Source organism: Myodes glareolus, chromosome 1 (genome assembly GCF_982192425.1).
Source record: "Myodes glareolus chromosome 1, mMyoGla1.1, whole genome shotgun sequence".
NCBI classification, from domain to species: domain Eukaryota; kingdom Metazoa; phylum Chordata; class Mammalia; order Rodentia; family Cricetidae; genus Myodes; species Myodes glareolus.
The window spans coordinates 7,836,043-7,858,332 of record NC_142026.1 but is presented as its reverse complement, the minus strand read 5'-3'; the positions used below and the strand labels follow the sequence as shown (position 1 = coordinate 7,858,332).

Here is a 22,290-nt window from a genome sequence, read left to right as displayed (position 1 = left end):
TTAAAAATGCTTTGTAATTTTTTTAGTCATTTGGTCTATAAACTTATTTTATTTTATGATCCCATGTGGTTTTACCCATGTATTTATTTATGAGTAGGGTATTGGCTGTTCTTGGTTTTGAAATGGGGTCCGACTAACCTGGACCCCATTAGGTAGACAAGGCTAGCCTGGATCTTGAGGCAGTCAGTCCTCCTGCTGAGTGTAGGGAATACAAATATGCACTACTGTACATGGTTATTTTGTAATATTTTAATGTAACTCAATTCTAGGCATCTACAAATACTCGCTTTCAGTTATATATCAGTTATCATATGCTATAGTCCTTGGAAACATGGTTTCAGACGGTGACATGCTCATGAGTGCCGTATTTCCCATCTCCGTGTCTTAGAGACACGTTCAGCATGCCTGGCACATATTTAGAACATAACGAGGATGTTTATGCCTACATTCACCTTCGTCCTGTATCACACCCTATGCCATTACGTAGAGTCAATACTTCTTATTGTGCTCTATTCTGTTTCCTGAATTTATTCTAGAATGCTTTCTATAACACAAATGGATAGGAATAGTTACTTTTAGTAATAAACACAAGAATAAACGATAAGAGCCTGATGCAGTAGGAAGTAACATTTACCGTCTCGTGTGATTTAGGGTATGAGATAAGAAGTGAAGGTATAAACTCACACCCTCTCTAATCATCTCATAAGAATAAATGGAAGTGGCCCCCAGTACCTGTTCATCCACTTGACAGCGAACACTATATTCATTATTCCTTTTCCAGCTGGGGAAATACTCCCAAATGCATCTTGCTAATTGTCTTGTACTCATAACTTTACACTGCAATGTTGGATGTTTTAAAGGTGAATTTTGGAAGATTGAATTTTGAGCAATCAGGGACCTATTGTCCTACAAGTCATAATATTATTGTTTCAAGACTAAGGAACACAGAAAAGAAACCTCTGGAGAGATAGGAATATTTTTAACCCACTCTTAGAATCAAAAGTCCTGTATCCTGTATCTCTAGTAAGCTTCATCGGAACCTAGAAAATAAACTTCATTGTCTTCCTTGGCAAGCGCTGAATGGGGCTTATTTATAAGTAGTAACTGTTGGGAATACAGATCATTGGTAGTGAAGTGAATTATTGAGGTGGTATGGCGGCCGGTTCAGCCTTTGCATTCTAGCAGCGCCTATAGCCACTCCCCACTTTTGAGATCCCCCCCCAAACGCATATTCTTCAAAATGCACATTCCAGATTAAGGAGCATCCGGAAACGCCACGAAGGGAACCTGCCAAAATCCAGTCAAAGGAGCTCTCCTTAGGTGAGAACCAGGACACCGACGTCCGGAGCCGGCCTGTAGGTGGCATTCTCGTTCCTCAGCGGCAGGGTGCTCCGGAGGAATCCCGGCGGCGCCCAGCCCCATCCCCCACCGGGAACACCCCGGAGGCTGCATCCTACGGCCCCGCCCACCCTAGAAAGTCCGCGCCCAGCGAATGACATCGTGGAGGGGGCGGGGCCACGGGAGGTGGGCTGAGGGGGTGGGGCCTGGGAGGAGACAAAGCCGGGAAGAGTTAAAAAGCCTTGACCCGGCCCCTGGTCGTCGGTGCGAAGGTTGTGGCGGATGCTGAGCCAGCAGCGGCTGGGTTGAGACAGTCTGTGCGCACGGGTGTGAGCGGGTGAGTAGCCAGGACGCCCCGGGCTGCAAGCAGGCGCTTCTTCCCCCTCCCTGCTGGTGCCCCCAGGCTACTAGCGGCAGCCGCCGCCCCTCACTGTTAGGCTATTCCGTAGAAGGCTGGAGTGAGAGAAAAGAAAACAAGATGTTTGTGCAGACGCGAACTCAGTGGAAAGGCCCTGGTGCACCGAGGGACACTTCCAAAGTTTGGGCTTAGGGAAGGAAAGTGGGGGTAGCGGAGTGCTGCTTGCCGTTCTGTATAGAAGGGCGCTCCCGAGGGTGGGATCGTAAGAGCCGGGCGGCGAGGACGTTACACGCAGTGACAAGTGCCAAAGCAAATCTGCACCCGCGGAAGAGAATTTAGCTGGGGAGAGGACGCAGAGAACTCCTTAGTCTAGGGTGTAAGAGGAAGAAAATATGTGGCCACAGGGAACTGGTTGTAGAAAGGGCGTGAGCCGGGAACTATAGGCGTGTGCTGAGCACTCCCTCTAGGTTTCGGAGGTGGGACCTGCCTTGAGGCTGGAGAAGTGCAAGTCAGAGTGTACGTGAGGGAGGGGGTGAGGGTGGGCGGACCACCGGTTTCTATCTAGAGTGTTTGCTTAGCCACTTGGGGGCGCCCTGAGGATTGAGAGAAGGCCCCTTCCCACCTTCTGTCCTGCTCCTCCTGGATTAGAGTTCTGCAGCCAGCTGGGTGGACCTGGCACCGCTGAGAGACGGGGCAGGCGTAGGGATCTGGAAGCAGGAACCGAGTCAACTACAGTTTTAGACCTCTTGCACAACGCCCACAAGGATATCTGCTGGCTCACAGTGTCAGCCGAGGTCGAGCAAACCATAGACCCGCAAAAAAGCCAGGAATAAGGTGCTCGCCCTGGGTACTCACCCTCCTTCTTGTGCGAGCAAAGATACTTGTGGTCTTTTGACCTTTATTTGGAAAGCTCCTGTGCAAATAAGCTGCCCTTTGCTCCTCCAGATACACTCAGCACTGTACTTTAAACCAGATAAACTGGGCTGTCAGGCTGGTATTAAAAGAAACTAAATCCTCCTGGCAGGGGTGTTAGTATGTTAAGACTTTCTATTCCCGATTTTGATTTGTTTTACAAGATAAATTGAAATTGCAGCTGTTTGAGTCAGCAAAATTGAGAGGCCTTGTTCAAACTGGAAGTCCATTCACCATCAAGATGAGAATTAGCAATTCAGCCTTTCAACCTGCTTTCATTAATGTGGCCACACTGGACAGTTAATTGGACGTTGGTGTGTTAGTACTGCAAAAGAGGGAAGCAGGAATTTTCCAAAAATATACTGCAACTACTTCCTTAGTGTCCCCGTATGTTTTGCAACTTGAACTCAAGTGAAAAAAAAATAAATTGGCTCAAAATAGAAGCTTGAGATTTATGGAAATAAAATTAAGTATGGCAAAGGGCTCCTATTGCTTCAACTAGTCTGTTGTTATCATTGTTTATTTTCTGGAATTGCACAAGCATGTCAAGACATTGGAATTCAGCTGTCTTCAGATAATGTAAATGAGCTGGTGGCCCCTGAGCTTGGATCACACTTTCCTTCAAAAGTAGAGGTTGGGTGGATTCAGAAAATGTGAGACCCGAGGATGCAGGGAATCCAGGGATACCTAAAGCCCATGTCCCGTGAAAGCAAATTCAGGCATGCAATAATAGTCACAATACAGCTTCACTATTTTAGTTAACAGGTGCTAAAAAATGATAGATAAAGTGAGGGAAATCTGACATATCTCACTTGTGCATTCTGAGATGTAGGAAGATTATGGCAGAGTACATATTCACCAAGAAGGAAATAACAAACCAGAACAGAAATTGCAGACATTCCAGGCATTGTGATCTTTTATTAGCTGTATTTGCCATCCCAGGAAAATAGCCTAGTCATAACTGTTGTGCAATGCTGTATAGGAACATGGCCGTGAAAATGTGGTATCAAAATCGAGATAAATTTGCTGCCTTTTCTTGTTTGACTTTGTTTAACTTTAAAGCACAGTCATGGTAAAGATAGAATTAATTATGGACTTTATGCCCTATTGTAAGTTAATCTTTAAGTTGTATCTGATAGGTAGTATTGGTCCACCTACACCTGTTGGTTGATTTGTTCTAATTGCCTTCCAGAAACTTCTCTGGTAGTAGACTAAGGGTACCATCTTGATACTAGAAATAGAATTCTAGAATTACAAATCTAAGAAGTAAAATTGGGACTTGAGAATTGGGGAAGTAGTCCTGGTTTGTGAGGAGTTGAGACATACTGTCTAATAATCATTACATTTTTGTTAACTTAGGGCCCAAGTAGTTAGCTGTACTTTTCAAGACAGCTTTAGGTTGTTAACTAGTAATTGCTTTAAACTCTGCTGACTTCCTGGTCCTTAGGTATAACGCAGCTGTATTTCCGGAAGGATCCCAATATAGTGTCTATTGTGTGAGGCAGTCCACCTTGCACTGTATTGGAACCAGATAAGTTCACACTTTTTGAAGTGATCCGTCCTTATAGAACAGTATGGTGGCCCATCCCCCAGATAGCTGCTCTTGCCCCTGAAGAGCCAGAGGAGCAGTGCAGGACTTGAGATACCAAGGAACATGACTTAGATAAGCATGGGTGCTAGGCAGGGGCTGTCCCATATTCTGATTTCCCTTGCTGAGGAATCACTTCTGTAATATAGCCCCACATTACCAATATCTGTAGTATCAATAGGAAAGCCTAATTCTGCAAAGAATCCTTCATTGTCCACTATTGGAGTCTGCCTGAATATGGGTGTTAAGAACCGTTGAATCACCTCTCCATAACAGGACCACTCTTACAAGACAGCCAACGATTGAGAATAATGATTATATTATTAAGGGCATGTTTCAGCGTCGGGTCCCCCACACACACTCTAGCCAGATGGCTTTGGCAAAGACATTTTTCTCTCTAGCTGGAAAATAATTTCTTACAGGACTGTCTTATACTGCTGGCGTGGAAGCCACACATAAGCATTGTAGCATGGTGTCTTACATAGATTTCTCAGTTCTGCTACTGGTAGTTGTTATTATATGTAGTTGTTGTAACCGTTCTTTCATAATAGTCAACAAATCATCGATACTTCATTTCTGCTTTATACCATGACAACGTGTGTATCTTTTTTTCTAAGGGTTATTGAAGTAAAAATGTCCAAAAAAATTCATGGCGGTTCTGTGGTGGAGATGCAAGGAGATGAGATGACACGAATCATTTGGGAATTGATTAAAGAAAAACTCATTCTTCCCTATGTGGAACTGGATCTGCACAGGTAAATGAAATGCTCTTCCGTGTAGCTAGCAAACTCAGAAATGTAGTTTCAAAATGTACCTGACGTGTTTTTTTACATGCATAATAACTGTGTTTTGTGATTAAAGCATTTAAAATTTTTTGTTGGTGGTTGGTTTGGATTTTTTTTCTTTGGTTTTCTTTAAGATATAAAGACTTGCTAGATAGCCCAGATTGGCCTTGAATTCACAGCAGTCCTCCTGCCTCAGTTTCCCAAATTCAGGAAAAAAAGTAATATACCATAATCCCTAGCCCAAGCTTATGTTTTAGCTTAAATATATACACGTGAATTTTATTTTTTGAAATTTTCATTTACAGTTTTTTTTTTTTTTGTGTGTGTGTGTGTGTGTACATGCCACATGTAGAGGTCAGGATAAGGTGGATTCTCTTCTTTTACCATATGGGCACCAAGTATCAAACTCCAATGAGCCATCTCTTGCCAGCCCTCAGGGAGTCTTCTGTTTCAACACTGTTAGAAAATGTGAGATTGCCATTAGTTCACAGTTAAGAATTATAAAGGAAAAGTGGCGATTTTTGAGGCTTTTCTAACTCCATTTTCCCTGTTGAAGGTTTTATTAAATCAGCAGTCTAGAGAAGTGCAATGTATTCATAGAAAGGAAAAAAGTAGCGGACAGTAAGAGCCAGTGACCTAACTGTGAAGAACTCAGTGTGTCCTTTCCAGCGGATCCTCCGTCGGTCTGCTGAGTCAGTGGCTAGGGTTTCCTCCTCATCCCTCCTCCTCTGTCCTTCTCATGCAGTTACTCAGTAGAATGCCACCTCCCCTTCCAGAGCAGGTCCCTAAGCCTCAGTGTCCCTCTGCCCTGGGTTTGTTGTGTTGAGAGATAGATTAGGAAATTAAGAAGTATGTTATTTATTCTTTCCTCTTTTTTTCTGATTTTTTTCTCCCCTGGACCCACTTTGATTTGTTGGTTTTTGTTTTTTGAGAGAGGGTTTCTCCCTGCCTCCCCAGCTGTCCTGGAACTTGCTCTAAAGTTCAGGTTGGCCTCAAACTCAGAGGTCCACCTGCCTCTTAAAGGCATTGCCACCACCTCCTGCTGTCTGCCTCGCTTTCTCTTTGTCCATTTATTTTGTGCATTTGAACTACACAGAGACAATTTTTTACAAGGATGAAGTGGTCAGAGACTGGCATTGTATAATGGTGAGCAATACATTTAAAGCAAACTAGAAGTTCTCATTGTACATGTCCTGTTGCTTAGTTGAGTGCAGATATTTAGTTCACATGATGTCATTAGCCACCTTTTGATTGGGTAACCTAAGCTGGTGTACTGTCTGTATTGCAACTAAAATAAAGTCAATATTGTAGTTGCTGAAGACCCCAAACATATTGAGATGGACACACACACACACACACGCACACACCCCACAGAGTTTCCAAGCGAGTTAAAGAAACATTTTAGAAACTTTTTCCATTCAGAACTTTGCATGGCAATAAGTGAGCCAAAGGGCTTTTGTGTGTGTGTGTCGGGTGGGGGGGGGGGTGTTCTCACTTTTTTTCTTTATTTTAGGTATATAACTATTTGGCCTAAATGTGTATATGTTCCATATGCATGCCTGGTGCCTGCAAAGGCCAGAAGAGGGCATCAGATCGCCTGAACTGGTTGTGAGCCAGCATGTGGGTTCTGACATCAAAGACACCCAGGTCCTCTGCAAAAACAGCAAGTGGTTGTAACCATTGAGCCATCTCCCTAGAACTTCTTTTTGTTTGTTTTTGTTTTGTTGCTTACTGTTGTTTTGTTTTGTTGTTTTGAGACAAAGTCTCACTGTGTAGCCCTGGTTAACCTAGAAATTACTATGTAGGCCAAGCTGACCTGGAGCCCATGGACCAATACACCCAGCTAAATGGTTAGTCTAGGAGCAAAAGTTCCTATTTACTTAGCATCTCTCCTATCTTTCTCTTTCTTTCTATGTGTGCATGTACATTAATACACATACGCACACAGCTGTGCATATAGCATATAGGCCAGAGGACAACCTTGTGTTTTTTTTTTTTTTTTTTTTTGAGGCAGTCCTTTCACTGACTTGGAATCCACCAAGTAAACTGGGATGACCAGCCAGCAAGGCTCAGGAATCCTCTTTGCTCTGAAATTACAAATGCATAATCATGTCTTGATTGTTTTTCATGCCTAGCCCTTTATTGTCTTTGAAGGTAAGTTCCAAGTATTGAACTCAGGTCCTCATGCTTGTAGGACAAGAACTTTGGTGACTGAACTCTCTCCCCCAGCCTGCGTAGGCGTGTTAAAGAAGAGTCCTTGTGGCTCATGCCTGTAATCCCAGTTCTTGGACCGCTGAAGCCAAAGGGTTGCTGTGAGTTCCAGCTCGCCTCGTCTACAGTGTCAGACATTGTCTAAACAAAAGAAGTGGGAGGGGGCACTTGTGCCCAGAAAGAAAGGAGTATATGACTGCAGGCTGTTAAAGACTCAAACAGATTTAAATAGTTCCCCAATTATTGTGATAACTGGTTATTATGGTAGGGAAGGAATGTAGGGTAGTTAGGGTTTTGTTGTTTCATTTTTTAATAGAGACAACAGAGTGGTCCAGGCCTTTTATTCTTTCCTTTCTCCCAGAAATACTAAAACAAGGCAGACAAAGGAAAAACCTACCCATCTGTGGACAGGTTCTCCTGAGAAATGGCTTTGATAACAGGAAAAACATTATCCACAGTCCTGTGCAGTGGGCTTGGATATCTGTGGATAGCCAACATGTTCTAGGCACAAAAGATGAGAATGTGCGTGACTGTGTTACATGTGGTATCTGAATTGTCGAAAGCTGAAACAGAAAACATCTTTGCTTGGGAACACATTAAAGTGACTGTCTCTCTGCACCAGCAGTTGAGAAAGGAAGATACAAAGGCTAAAAGAGAAAGACAGATTAATTCTTAGCTGGTTTTGAGAAATAAAGCTTTCTGTAAAGCCATAGAAAACAAAATAAATCACTTAATGATTTTTGTTTTGTTTTTGTTTGGATTTTTTTCTGGTTTGATTTTGTTTGTTTGTTTTGGTTTTGTTTTTTCACTTTTTCAAGACAGGAATTCTCTGTGTAACAGCCCTGGCTGTCCTGAAACTCATTTTGTAGACTAGACTGACCTCGAACCCAGAGGTCCCCCTGCTTCCACTTCCTCAGTGCTGAGATTAAAGGTGTGCGCCACCACTGCCCAGCTTGTACTACCTTCAGTAAACCATTACATACTTAAGCTTTACGGTCATTCTCTGTGCTCTGTGGACAGCCAGCGTTCGCTCCTCTATGAATGGTCCGTACTGTGAGAGCTGGAGCTAAAAATCGTGTGTACACGGTGGTTGGTGGATTCCTTTGCTTACCCAATAAACCGCAGGCTTGTTTCCAGAACAAAGAGACTTACCCAAGAAGTAGGCGAAGGTTCACCTTATGACTACTGGCTTCTGCAAAAAGAGTCCTTAGCTCTTTTGGCGTTGATCAACAGACCTGTGCTTCCCACCACTTCAGTGCCAAAAAAAAAAAAAAAAAAAAAAAAAAAAAAAAAATCCCGTTTAACGCTCCACCTCTTTATTGGTAAGGTATAAAACTTATTATGGGAAAATAAAGTTGTACTCGGATTTAATTCATATGCTAATTATGTGGAGAGAAAACAGGCCAAGGGTTCCCATTTGCTGTCCTTGCCTTTATATGGTGAAAAGCAGGAGGTAGTTTAGCTGAGTTCCTTGGTTTCCTGAAAGACAGCTTCCCACTGACTACAGTTCAGGGAAGCAGGGCCCAGACTCCTAGTGGTTTCCTTCCTTCCTTCCTTCCTTCCCTCCTTCCCTCCTTCCTTCCTTCCTTCCTTCCTTCCTCCCTCCCTCCCTCCCTCCCTCCCTCCCTCTCTCTCTCTCTCTCTCTCTTTCTTTCTTTCTTTTTTGTTTAGAATGTATTGATGCTAAAACTTAGCATATTTAGATGTGTTTGGGGTCTTCGCTTTGGCCCGGCCAGCTCTGCAGGCAGGTGACAGCCTGTCAGTTTGTCCACAAAGCTACACTGACATCTCTCCCTCTCCAAGCTATGACTTAGGCATAGAGAATCGTGATGCCACCAATGACCAGGTCACCAAGGATGCTGCAGAAGCCATAAAGAAGTACAACGTTGGGGTCAAGTGTGCTACCATCACCCCCGATGAGAAGAGGGTTGAAGAGTTCAAGTTGAAGCAAATGTGGAAATCACCAAATGGCACCATCCGAAACATTCTCGGTGGCACTGTCTTCAGGGAAGCTATTATCTGCAAAAATATCCCCCGACTGGTGACAGGCTGGGTGAAACCCATCATCATTGGTCGCCATGCTTATGGAGACCAAGTAAGTAGTTTGAACGTAATTTGATTTTTCGTGAATCTATAGCTCTTATTTCTGTGTTTTGTTCTTTGGGTTTTTCTGCCCTTAAGAGAAGTCCAACATATGTTATGTGTAAACTGTATATTTATGTTTAGGAAAGGATGAAAATACAGATAAACTGTCAAATAAGCACCCATCTTTTTCCCCAAACATAGCTTTATCCTTTTGTTAAGTTATCCACATGATACTCTCATTTTTGCCTTGGTGATACCATAGCCTCAGATGGGCGGTTTTCGGTGCTGGCCGCACAGTGGGATCCTCTCATGAGATTTCACTGTCGATGGGAGTGCTGATGGCTGTATTTCATTGTTGCTCCGTTGTCTTGTTTGTTTCACTTCCAGTATCAGACTCCCATCCTACAGCAGCTGAAGTCTGAATTTTGGAAGGATCAGGGGTTTTTGTTTTATTTTGTTTTAAAACCCAGCTGATTCTAATAAGCAGCCACCTTAAGAACTACCAAACAATGCTGGGTAGTGGTGGCACACACCTTTAATCCTAGCACTCAGGAGGCAGAGGCAGACAGATCTCCATGTTTGAGGCCAGCCTGGTCTATAGAATGAGTTCCAGGACAGCCAGGGCTACACAGAGAAACCCTGTCTCAGAAAATCAAGGAGGGGAGAGGAACCCTCCCAAACGTACTAAAACTGATCGCTTGTGGATAAGGGAGAGTCACCCAAGAGTTGAAGTCAGTCTTGGTAAAGCATTCTTTACTGCTTGGAAAACAAATGCCATTTCTGTTCTTGTATAACAGTCTCATTGGTGAGCTGAGCAGAAATGTTGCAATGACAGATTCCAAAGTCTGTTTTTCAGGTTTTAATAGAGACTAGCTTATAAATGAAACTTACAAATGGAAATGTGTAATACTGACCTCCAGAGGTGTCATCCCTGATGGCAGCGTGGCCACAGCAGGTGTACCTGTGTTCCTGGGAGAAGGGCACCAGCTTGGTCCTGGACATGTCCTGTGGCTTCTGTGTCACATTGTGGCTCATGATGCTGCTTCATCCTGGCCAGCCCTTCACAGATGTCTCCGAAAGGCCTGAGCAAGAGAGTCTAAATGGCAGAAGTGCCAATTCCCTCTCTTTGACACTACCTGACAACTTACTGCCTAGTTAGTTTTTTGTTTTGTTTGTTCTTTTGTTACTTAATTTTTGTGGTATCTGTTATTTGGAAGAATAGCTTTTTTGGTTTTTTTTTTTTTTGGAAACAGCATGTTGACTCTCTGTTAAATGTTTATAGATCTTTACAAAGTATTTTAGGGCACGTGGATGTCTGAGTTACTATACTAACAGACTTCCTATGACAGAAGTCCTTTCTGTTACTTGACTGTTCTGTTCTTTTACACACTGTGGCTAGGGTTACTGTGAAGCAGCAGGTGTGGCTGCCACCCCCCCCCCCCCCCACTGGTGCCTGACTCTAGTTACTGGATAAAACAGATCACAGGGAAAGATCCCATTGGGCAATGACTTGTGGATACCTGGTGTGTGCTGGATACAATGTCTCAACTGGGAAGTACCTGCCCTCGAAAGGCAGCGGCCTGTCACTGCTGCTTTCAGGGGGACTGCCTCTTGTGGATATAGGTCTGGTGCTGGAAAGACCGATCACCACAGAGAATGACTCAGCCCTGAAAATCTCAGAGCAGGGCACCTCCCAGGCCGCTTGACCTGGTCCATCCCCCCACCCCCACCCCATTCCTTCTTGAAAAACTTGTTGGAATCAGATTTGCTCAGCCTTGGATTTCTAGCTTAGAGTCAGGATAGTACGGGACCTGCTGTCGTCATCAACACCAGGCTGGTGTTGGCATGCCCCTCCTGCCTGACCATGGCCAAGGTCATCTTCCTTCATTGTCTCATTTCACCCACTTGTGACATTTGAAACCTCTGCAGTTGCCCTCACCTCCGCTTGTCTTTATGCGGCTCTGAGCTTACTAGTTGAAACATCCGTGATGGACAGTTTGGATCATCTGTTACCACAGTATAGAATCACCTGGGAAGGGAGCTTCACGAAGGAAAGGTCTTGAGTAGGTTGGCCTGTGAGCTTGTCTGTGAGGAATTTTTGTTTTTGTTTAAATTCCGACTGTGGGTGGCACCCTATCCCACGCTGGGCCTTAGACTGAATGGGAGAGCAAGCTGAACATAGGCGTGTGTGTACTCATTGCTCTCCCTTTCTGATTATGGGTGTGCTAGTACCAGCCTCCCCAGCGTGTGCTGCTGTGACTGCCCGTCCTGGTGGACTGTGACCTGGAACTGTGCTGAAATAAACCCTTTGTCCCCTAAATTGGTTTTAGCGGGGTATTTGATAGCAGCAATGGAAACAAGGTTAAGACAGAACTTAATGTTATTCTCTGCCCTCTCTGAATCATAATTACTGTACATGTGGTGGGCTCCTGGTCAAGACTTACTGATCTTTAACGTGCACTGTTACTAATAGGTCTCCCTGGACCCCTCCTAACCCTGTCTCTTGAAACCAAAGAGCGTCAGATTACACGGCTGTGTTTGACTATGTAATCTGTTTCTCCCCCATGCACTTCCTGATGGGGCACTGTTCTTCCTAATATGTATTTCCTCTTCACAGTACAGAGCAACTGATTTTGTTGTTCCTGGGCCTGGGAAAGTAGAGATAACCTACACGCCAAAAGATGGAAGTCAGAAGGTGACGTACTTGGTGCATAGCTTTGAAGGTATGTGCAGCCCCTGCAAGCTGCATTACATTTGAACAGGGGCCTTAGCAACCTTGTTACTGTTTTGTAAAAAACCTCCCTATGCAACTGCTGACTATGCAACATTTCTGAGGAACATCAACGGCTAAAATAAAAAAGTGGTGAGTAACATGTTTTCCCACAGCACAGGTAGGCAAAGGGGCAAAACCTAACGCCTAGGTGGAAATGCAGAGACAAAGACACAGGTGCCAGCGTGCATTTGTCTTAGAGTGGAAAGTGTCAGCATCTGTTGTTTCTGGATTGTACAAGCTAGGTGTCCTGATCTCCAGCCCTGTATCTTTGTCCTTGCTCTGTTAGGCTTTCTACTTAGAATTGATTTCATTATTTGCTAAATTATTTTCTTTTTACCTTTTTGAAAATCTCTAGTAACAACAACTGAAAAGTAAAGCCAAGAAAAGAAAGTACATTAAGGGATAGGCGGGTAGTTTTGTTGGTAAAAGCACTCACTGCACAAATTTAAGGACCTGAGTTTGAAGCCCCAGAACCCATTAAGCTAAGGACAGTTGTATGTCTGTAGCCCCAGCTCTCTAGGACAAGAGGTGAGACAGGGGCAGGAGAAGCCCTGGAAGCCCACCCTGGCCTCTGCAGCAGTTACTAGCAAGAGACCCCACCTTAAACAAGGTGGAAGACCAACACCTGAGTTGGTCTCCACACATAGTGGTATGCACAGACATGAATGCACATGTGCACTCACACACACACTGCACACATACACAGATTTATCTTAAAGGTTCATTAAAGAAAATGGTCCAGAAATGAAAGCGTTTGTTGTCCTTACCTCCTCTAAGCAATATTGTTTTAGTAGAATCTAGTTCTGCGGGTTTTAGTGTTTTTCACGTTCTCAGCCAGTTAGCCTGAGGCCTTGGCATGGATTCAGGTTCTGACTTTCAGTAATAACAGAGGTCAGTTAAAAGGAGTTGTGAAACACCCGTGATTACAAGGAAACAGAATTATTTCCACCAATTACTGTAGGTGTGCCCAGTATCTCCCAGGAAATGAGAAGATTTTCACCCAGGAGTTAAAGTACAAATCTTTCTCCATGACTGAAGATTGAGCAAACCTAAGTTTAAAAAGCCTGTTGGGAACTGGGGAGGTGCCTCACTGGATAAAGTGCTTGCTGGGCAAACATGAGTTCAAATCCTCAGAACGCACATAAAAAGCCAGGCACAGAGGCAAATGTGACCCTCCAGGGAGATAGGAAGCAGAGGTAAGGGACTCTAGAAGCTAGCTAACCTGACAAACACAGCAGTGAGCAACAGAAGAGACTCTGCCTACAGCAACAGACGACAAAGACTCATATCAGAATTTGGCTCTTGGCCTACACGAGTGCCATAGCAGCCAGGTACCACATCCACACATTCACAGACATATACATCATATATGTACACCGTTAACAAAATAAAATACATGTTGGAAATTCTTAAAATGTGTAAAGAGTTCCAATTTACTTGCCTACTTCCCTTATCCTCTGCCCTTTTTTATTGAGAAGGGTTTCACTGTATAGCCCTGGCTAACCTGGTATTTACTATGCAGACCAGGCTGGCCTCAAGTTGACCGAGATCTGCCTGTCTCTGACTGCCAAGTGCTGGGCAAGATGTGTGCCTCTGTGCCTGCAGTCTTCAGGGCCTTAAAGACCGTATGATTTCTTACTGCTGTTGCCCTTGCAGACACACATTCTAACATCATTATCTAGCGCAAGTGCTTCTCCTTGGTGCCTGTGTCATAGACTATTCAGATTGGACAGTCACCTGGAATTCCACAGTCCTGGCCCAGTCATGGCTGCCGAGGGACTGGTCTTCGGTGGTTATGCATGGTCCTAGCTCTGCTACAGATCCCTCCGCCCTTACCTTCCTTCTCTTCGTTCGTGGTGGTTTCCCCTTCACAGAAGGAGGTGGTGTTGCCATGGGCATGTACAACCAGGATAAGTCAATCGAAGATTTTGCACACAGCTCCTTCCAGATGGCTCTATCCAAGGGCTGGCCTTTGTATCTAAGCACCAAAAACACTATCCTGAAGAAGTATGATGGACGTTTCAAAGACATCTTCCAGGACATCTATGACAAGTAAGTACAGCGCTTCTGTTCCTTCTCCTGTTTTCAAGTAAGCTGGCATCTGGGGTGTAGCTCCTGGGACAGACAGGGGGTGCATCATCACTAGCATCATCACTAATCCTTCCGTTAGGTAATGTCAAGTCTGAGTTTAGCAGAACTGGAAGGAACCCCCTCTCAGTGCCCCTAGAGGGTAAATGTACTCCTAATTAGGGCCACACATTTATTTCTTGGTGGTGGAGGGACTGTTCAGTGTTTGAATAAAGTAGCCCATTTATATTATAAAGTACTGATGGTTCAAAAGTGAGTTTCTGAGGCAGACCCAGTTCGTTTCTTTTCTAAAGACCTTTGCTGCGATGGAAAGGTCTGCCTTAAGCTGTCCCTTGTCTTAGTATATAACAGTTTTCATTTCAGTCACGCGTAAGGCACGCCGGTGTCAATGCATCGCATGGCCTAACTCCCTGTAGAGCAGGTGTTCAGGCGGGGGCGTGGAGATTAGACGAGAGACCTTCACTGGAGCACTGAGATGATGCTTCTTCCTGCTGCCCACGGTTCCAGCCTGGGCAATGCCCACAGTGTGCCCGATTCCTGAAGTGTATCAAGCAGTGCAGTAGTCTATTTCCCTTTATACATTTTGAAAATAAGTTAAATCTCAGAATCTGATCATTATACTGAAAATAATAGGACTTTAAAAAGTACTTGGGGGAATCTTTTTCCTCACCTAATTAATTCTTAGACCTTCATTCCTAAGACAGAATATTGTTCTTAGAGATGACCAGTTTGAGGAGTCACCATGAGAAGATGATTAGATAGGAATCTAAGCACATGCTGTCAGTCCCAACTTTGTGCTGTATCTACTCAAAATAATGTTTCCTCTTCCTTTTGGGAGTTGCAAATGGCATCCCTGAGAAAACTAACTATGTCTTCTTCTTGCTTTCTGCTGTTTGTTTGTTTTAGGCAATACAAATCCCAGTTTGAAGCTCAGAAGATCTGGTATGAGCACAGGCTCATTGACGACATGGTGGCCCAAGCCATGAAGTCAGAGGGCGGCTTCATCTGGGCCTGTAAGAACTATGACGGAGATGTGCAGTCGGACTCCGTGGCCCAAGGTAAACAGCCAGAGAGCCGGGGGGATGCCCTTGTCTGCTGGCGGTGAGGCCGTTCCACACAGTTCTCAGGCTGTGATAAGGGAATTTCCTAGTCCTTCACTGTCCCGTGACGAAAAGTCAGCACTCTGGGGTCCCTGGAGGCACTCTTCTCAGGTAAGGGCAGCTCCTCCTGGGACAGTGGCTTTGTTCAAGGTCACACAGGAAGTTCCGAGGTGCTTTGACATTCCTGGCTCCAGTCTCACAATGGTGACACACCTCAGCCTTTTACCCCACTCGACGTGTCAAAGCCTCTAGTTGACCTCAGTTTCTCCATCATCTCATGATGAGACTGTGAAAAGAGGCCAGGCGTGGTGGTGCACATCCTTAATCTCAGGAGATAGAAGCAAGTGGATTTCTTTGAGTTCCAAATCCAGAATGGTCTATGTGGTGAGTTCAAGAACAGCCAGGAATCCAGAGAGAAGCGCTGTCTCAGAGAAACAGAAGAATGTAGAAAGAAAACCAAGAAGGAGTGAAGTGAGGGATCCCCCAAGGATGGGGTCTCCAAGAGCTCCTTCATCTGGCAGTGGATTCTATGTATGCTTCTGCCAGCCTTGAAGGCTGTTCTGATGCTCTGTAAAGCAATTGTTTGGTGTTCAGCTTCTAACATGGGAGGGAGCAAAGCCCAATGTGGTTCACAAAAATTCCAGGAACCAGAATGGTTGTGCCGGGTGTTAGGGAGAAATAATTTCAAACAAATTCCCTGACTTCCTCAGGGCCAAGTTGTTCATCAGTTGAGGTTTGCACAGGAGAACTCCATGAGCCTGAATCTCCCCTGATGAATGTTTGCTTAGCCCAACTGTGCTTCCTTTCCCAGGAGGCACTGCTCGCGCTCTCGTGAGAGCTGAGTGTCTCTCATCGATCTGAAAACCAGTAGACCAGCCCAGCGGAAGATAGCGTGGGTTCCATGGATCCTCTAGCTCTCTAAAATTTCCAACATTTATGCTGAGTGAACAGCGGAAGGAACAGTCCTTTTGCCAGGTCTCCATGGTAGATAAAAAAAAAAAAACCATTCCTTGTCATCCAAGTTCTGGGAAAGGTGCGCGGTCACCCTAAGACCTTGTGTGTGCTAGACAGGTGCTGTACTGTGAACTAAATCCCCACATCCGTTGTTTTTAAATGTCCTGTCATCATAGGAAGAACCATCTGGAGAAGTATTTCTATTTCTAAAGTGTGATAAGTCCGAAGAAAAGACCCAGGCAAGACCCTGTGTTTGCCTAGAGCAGTAGTTCTCAGCATGTGGGTCTCAACCCCTTTGGGGGTGCACATCAGATATTTACGATACAATTCATAACAGTAGCAAAATTACAGTTATGACACAGCAAAAAAAGTTGTTATGCTTGGGGGTGAGCACAACATGTATTAAAGGTTGAATCATTAGGAAGGTTGAGAACCACTGCTCTAGAGCCTGTAAGTCAGGTTACCTCAGAGAACCAGTCAGATTACACGGCAACAGATCCAGTGTCCCTTTGGTTCCTGAGAGGGACAGCCTTTCATTCATGTCCTCAGCTTGACAGTGGCACCAGCTAGTGTCTCAGTAAACTCATGGGATGGGAGCCAGGAAGCCACAGTTGGGTGGTGTGCAGGTCAGTGAGATGCTGAGTTCCTCTCCGGTCCTGTGCAGCTGAAGCCTCAGGTGGCGGGCACAGCGACCGAGCTACTGCGCCCACACAGAGGCAGCTTTCTTTCCTTTCTAAACACTTCACCTTTGATTCCCAGTTTCGAAATGCGCAGTTGCTCTTATGCTCTCAGATCACTGAGCGTAGATTTAGATTGGTAGAGATAGGCGGTGGGAGGGGGAATCACAATTCCTTTGGCGCATGCTTGGGACCCGGTGACAGGTAACAGGCTCTTGCGGATCCCATCCTTGTGTGGTTAGGGGCTCTTCACTTTACTCCTTCCTAGATACTTGGTTCTCTTTTTACATTGTCACCATGAGATTTGACCATAGGGGAATTGAGTGATTCTCAAATTTGGTTTGAGTTTTGTTTTTTTTTTTTTTTTTAAACACCAAATGCTTGAGATAACAAGTTACAGAGGGAAAAGTTACTGAAGTCAAAGATGACCAAAGCAACATCGGCTGCTACCTGTGGCTCAGCAGGCAAAGGCATCTGCCACCAACCCTGGTGATGGCAGTTTAGGTCCCAGGGTCCACACGGTGGAAGGAGAGAAGTGATGCTGAAAAGTGTCCTGTGACCTCAACGTGTGCATGTGCAGCACCGCCCCATAATAAAAAAGTGAACAAAGTTGATATCAGACCAAAAAGGAAAGAATAGCGTGCTTGTAACCTGTTTATAAGTGCGTGCCATCAGCTTCAGGAGGTGTTCGTGGAGAATAGCAAAAGCGACGGAGGTGCCTCGTAAGCAAGTGGAGGATGTCTGAAAAGAAAAGGCAGTTGCGTGCACTTAGAAGTTGGAGTAAGGTTCTCTGCCTAGGAGCTACAGAAATGTCAAGAGAATTGACAGGGAAAGGACGTCCCTGCATCCAAGTCCTCCTGCTTTTAATCTTTTCTTGCCCACCCCAGCAAGGGTGCACATGTGAGGACAGGGGGAGCTCACTTCCGTTCTCCAGAAAAGAGCATTCTACTCGTGAGAACGAGAGAGTGAACTCTCGATAGGACGCTCTAAGGGAGATGAGCATGCAGCCGCATGTCCATGCTTATGTGGATATTCCTCTAATCCCACAGCTCAGTGAAGTGAGTGCTTTTATTAGCCAGTGAGTCATGGGAACCATGATGCTGCAGAAGTAGAATGGAGTATAAGTGGTCCCCTATCACAGAGCAGATCCTAAGACAATGAAGATGCCTCTCTAGTCAGTTTGACTCAGCCCTGAAGCTAGGATCCTGGTTTCTGAAGGGCCTAGAGAGGCATTATTGATAGTTGTATGTACAAGTGCCAAGTTTATCACAGTCTGCCAGCATCTAGTCCCTTATTCTCATCTCCAGATCAGTGCTGTTCATGCAGTTGGACCCAACACTGTATGCTCTACCTCTCACAGGTTACGGTTCCCTTGGCATGATGACCAGTGTGCTGATTTGTCCAGATGGTAAGACGGTAGAAGCGGAGGCCGCCCATGGCACTGTCACACGTCACTACCGCATGCACCAGAAAGGACAGGAGACGTCCACCAACCCCATTGGTAAGATGCTGCACTAAACTGACTTCCAACCAGAGACATCTTCAAAGGCAATCTCAGAGGAACTGGGACGCTTTGCCTCTTAGTCTCCTGTGCAAAACTATCACCAAGTTGCTGGCTTATTAGTGCTAGGAGCTGTGGTTTGTTTTAAGTTTGTTTCACTTTGTTTCATTTGGGACAGTGGGTGGTGAGACAAGGTCTCTCTATGTACCCCAGGCTAGCCTAGGGGACACACACACACACATATGTATGAATGTATATATATACACACACATACATACGTACTAGCCTTGAACTTGCAGCAATCCCCCTGCCTGCCTCTACTTCCCAAATTCTGGGATTATGTGTGTGTGCCACCATGGCCAGCTACTAGGAGCTATTTTAATGTCCTTTAAAATGCATAAAGTTGATCTTCTATTTGTTGGAGAGAAGATATTACAGATAGGAGTGTTTTTCAAAGCATTTTCCTTTGCCTCTGGAACAGTGAAGTCTTACTTAAGGCCATAGGGGTAATGGGGCTTCGGATAAAGTATTTCCAACTGTCCTAAAACTCGTCTCTAAGTCATAGCATCGCCTAAACAAAAACCTGCCCCATCTCTGGAAAGAGTGAAACACTTGGAATCCCCATTACCGGAGTGATAAAAATGCAGACGTCTCGTTTTCCTTTCATAGCTTCCATTTTTGCCTGGTCCCGAGGGTTAGCCCACAGAGCGAGGCTTGATAACAACACTGAGCTGAGCTTCTTTGCGAAGGCTCTGGAAGAAGTCTGCATTGAGACCATCGAGGCCGGCTTCATGACTAAGGACTTGGCTGCTTGCATTAAAGGCTTACCCAAGTAAGTGCGAGATGCCCCGAGTCCTGCGGTCAAATCACCCCTCTTTGGAATTGTGTGAGTTGTGTGTTTTTCCTGGGGTCAGCACAATACCTGTGTGTTGTGTGTGGGGTAGCAGGTAGGAACCTACTCAGCTTTGTGCGATGACAATCTTTCTGCAGCCGCCGCAGCAGGAAAGTGGTCGTAGGTCACACAGAAGTGCACAGGTACAGTGGCCTGCCAGTCAAACTCCCGAGGCTGGAAAGGTGACTCGGTGCTTAAGAACACCTGCTGCTCTCACAGAGAACACGAGTTGGGTTCCCAGTACCCAGGTTTGGTGGCTCAAAACTCCAGGGGTTCCAACATAGGCACCTACACTGACCTGCAGACACGCACACACATCTCGTCTCCAGAAATCCTCAGGTCAGCCCTGAAGCCATATACACACAAACAAAAAAAATGGACTCATCTGGCTATGTTTATATATTTATACATACATATGCATTCATATGTAACAATAGTAATTAGGGAAGAAGAGCCTATTAACCAGAGACTGGAGGGACAGGGAGGAGCAGGGATGAGGGAATTTGGGAGTGGCTGAAGGGAGAAATGGGAAGGAGGAATTTGATACAATTATATTTCAACTAAAAATGTACAAAAATGGGGGCTGGAGAGATGGCTCAGTGGTTAAGAGCACCACTTGCTCTTCCAAAGGTTCTGAGTTGAATTCCCAGCAACCACATGGTGTCTCACAACCATCTGTAATGAGATCTGGTGCCCTCTTCTGGCCTGCAGGCAGAGCACTGAGAATACTATATACATAATAAATGAATAAATCTTTAAAAAAATGTACAAAAATAAAATTTTAAACAAAAAGTAAATGCTACTAAAATGTAAACTAATACCACATTCCTACCAGTATAGCCTCAGAGATCTGTCATAGTCAGTGTAGCCCAGGAAAGGGGCAGACTCATTCACTACGTGTTTCTTCACTTAAATCTCAGATACATTTGGAACATTTTTACCAGTGTAGAGGTTTTGTAACTTATTCTTTAGGCAGTTATTAGCAGTTTTCCCCCAGACAATTCATTGCCTTTTGTTTTTATTAAGATAAATGAAAATAAGAGCATCAAAACCTTTTTTTAAGAATATGAAACAATGTAGAGAAATGTGGGTAAACACATGCTCTACCCTGCATGGGCTTTGTTATCTCTAAGAATAAAAATAAGAAGTGGGATGGTTTAGTCACATTAGCATGAACTGAACTGAAGCTCCTGTTAGTTCAAAGCTTCATAGTAAGTAGCCTTCTGTGCATGTGTGCACCTGTGGCTCTGCTGCCCTGTGCATGTGTGCACCTGTGGCTCCACTGCGGGCTGCCCTGTGCATGTGTGCACCTGTGGCTCTGCTGCAGGCTGCCCTGTGCATGTGTGCACCTGTGGCTTTGCTGCGGGCTGCCCTGTGCATGTGTGCACCTGTGGCTCTGCTGCGGGCTGCCCTGTGGGTGTGTGCACCTGTGGCTCCGCTGCCCTGTGGGTGTGTGCACCTGTGGCTCTGTTGCCCTGTGGGTGTGTGCACCTGTGGCTCCACTGCAGGCTGCCCTGTGCATGTGTGCACCTGTGACTCTGCTGCCCTGTACATGTGTGCACCTGTGGCTCCGCTGCCCTGTGGGTGTGTGCACCTGTGGCTCCACTGCCCTGTGCATGTGTGCATCTGTGGCTTCGCTGCAGGCTGCCCTGAACATGGTCAGCCCTAGAACCTCAGTCATCACCTATGGGTTGTAGCTTATAAACATTTAGCCACTAGAAATGTGAGTAGGATGGCTAGGGTTTGTTTTTAATTACCTCCTAGTATACCAGAGAAAAGCCTAAATTTCTTTCTTTTTCTTTCTCCCACCAGTGTCCAGCGTTCTGACTACTTGAATACATTTGAGTTCATGGACAAACTTGGAGAAAACTTGAAGGCCAAACTAGCTCAGGCCAAACTTTGAGGTCAAACCTGGACTTAGCGGGACAAGTATTTGTGGTAACTAAGTCCACAGGTTTACATTTTTTAAAATAACACTCAAGGATAGAAGCAAAAATCATTTTGTAATTCGTTTAGAAGACAGAGTTGAACTTTTCTATGTGTTTGCAGGCTTTTTCTTTTTCATACAGTTATTGCCACCTTAATGAACATGGTGGGGACTTTTTTTAATTGTATTTTATTGTGTAGTAGCAGTTTAGGTATTATGTTAGTGCCCATTCACCTTAACTGTCACCTTTTCTCTTGCTCTAATACAAATGACCAAAATCAAAAGTGCTCCAGATGGTGGGCAAGAGGTGCGGTATGGTAGAAAAGAAGGCCACTCGCTTCCCTTTGCCCTTGAATGTGAGCACTGGGGCTTTGTGTGCACACGTTATACTGTTGTGGGAGAGCTGGGCAGTGAGCCTACACAAGATTGCAACGAACAGAGCATATGTATCTAAAATATATGGCAGCCATGTTGTAAAGAGTATTTATGTGTCCAATATACTAAGTATATTTTAAGGCCACTGGAGAATTCCAACTCTAGAATAAATGCAGACTGGGAGGTTTTCCCTCTTTGATTTGTCTTCCCCCTATGGCCTATCCTAAGTATTATCCCACCCCAGATAGCACATTTCACCCATGTGCAATCGTGAAAGCTGCACCTTTTTGGATTTCTGCTGGCCTCTTTTATTTCTTTTATATAAATGTGATTTTTCAGAAGTTGATACTAAACACTATTCCAGTCCAGTCCTTCCAAACTGTTCATTTTAATTAAAGTTAAGTGCTAATGACTCTTCTGAGTGTTTATTTATTGTGTGTGGTTAGATGCCGTCTTCATTTCTCTTCCTACTATTGTAGTGAAATGCCTTGATAAAGGCCACTTAAAGGAGAAAGGGTTAGTTTTGCCCCACAGTGTAAAGTACAGTCCCATCATGGCAGGGAAGATAAGGGAACAGGAGCTTGAAGCAGCTGGTCATGTGTCCATAGTCCCAGGGCAGAGTAGTGAATGCCTGCTAATGCTTAGCCTGCTTCCTGGGTTTTACATCATGTTTTACATTGTCTAGGACTCCCTGCCCAGGAAGTGGAGCTACCCACAACCAACGTG

General features: G+C 44.9%; 1 protein-coding gene across 1 annotated transcript; it reads left to right on the top strand.

Annotated features, from left to right (window-relative positions):
* The first annotated feature begins 1,540 nt into the window (after positions 1-1,540).
* Idh1 (isocitrate dehydrogenase (NADP(+)) 1) lies at positions 1,541-21,976 on the top strand. The gene is made up of 9 exons (XM_048458851.3): positions 1,541-1,675; positions 4,814-4,951; positions 8,996-9,287; positions 11,895-12,000; positions 13,925-14,102; positions 15,045-15,196; positions 18,230-18,370; positions 19,040-19,202; positions 21,075-21,976. Exons 2-9 carry the CDS (start codon positions 4,830-4,832, stop codon positions 21,163-21,165), a joined length of 1,245 nt encoding a protein of 414 aa, XP_048314808.2. The 5' UTR covers positions 1,541-1,675; positions 4,814-4,829; the 3' UTR covers positions 21,166-21,976.
* Positions 21,977-22,290: the final 314 nt, after the last annotated feature.

Coding starts and splice junctions, on each gene's coding strand:
- Idh1 (XM_048458851.3), top strand. CDS start 4,830: ATGTCCAAAAAAATTCATGGCGGTTCTGTGGTGGAGATGCAAGGAGAT. Junction 14,103..15,044: donor TTCCAGGACATCTATGACAA/GTAAGTACAGCG, acceptor TGTTTGTTTTAG/GCAATACAAATCCCAGTTTG. Junction 18,371..19,039: donor GACGTCCACCAACCCCATTG/GTAAGATGCTGC, acceptor TTCCTTTCATAG/CTTCCATTTTTGCCTGGTCC.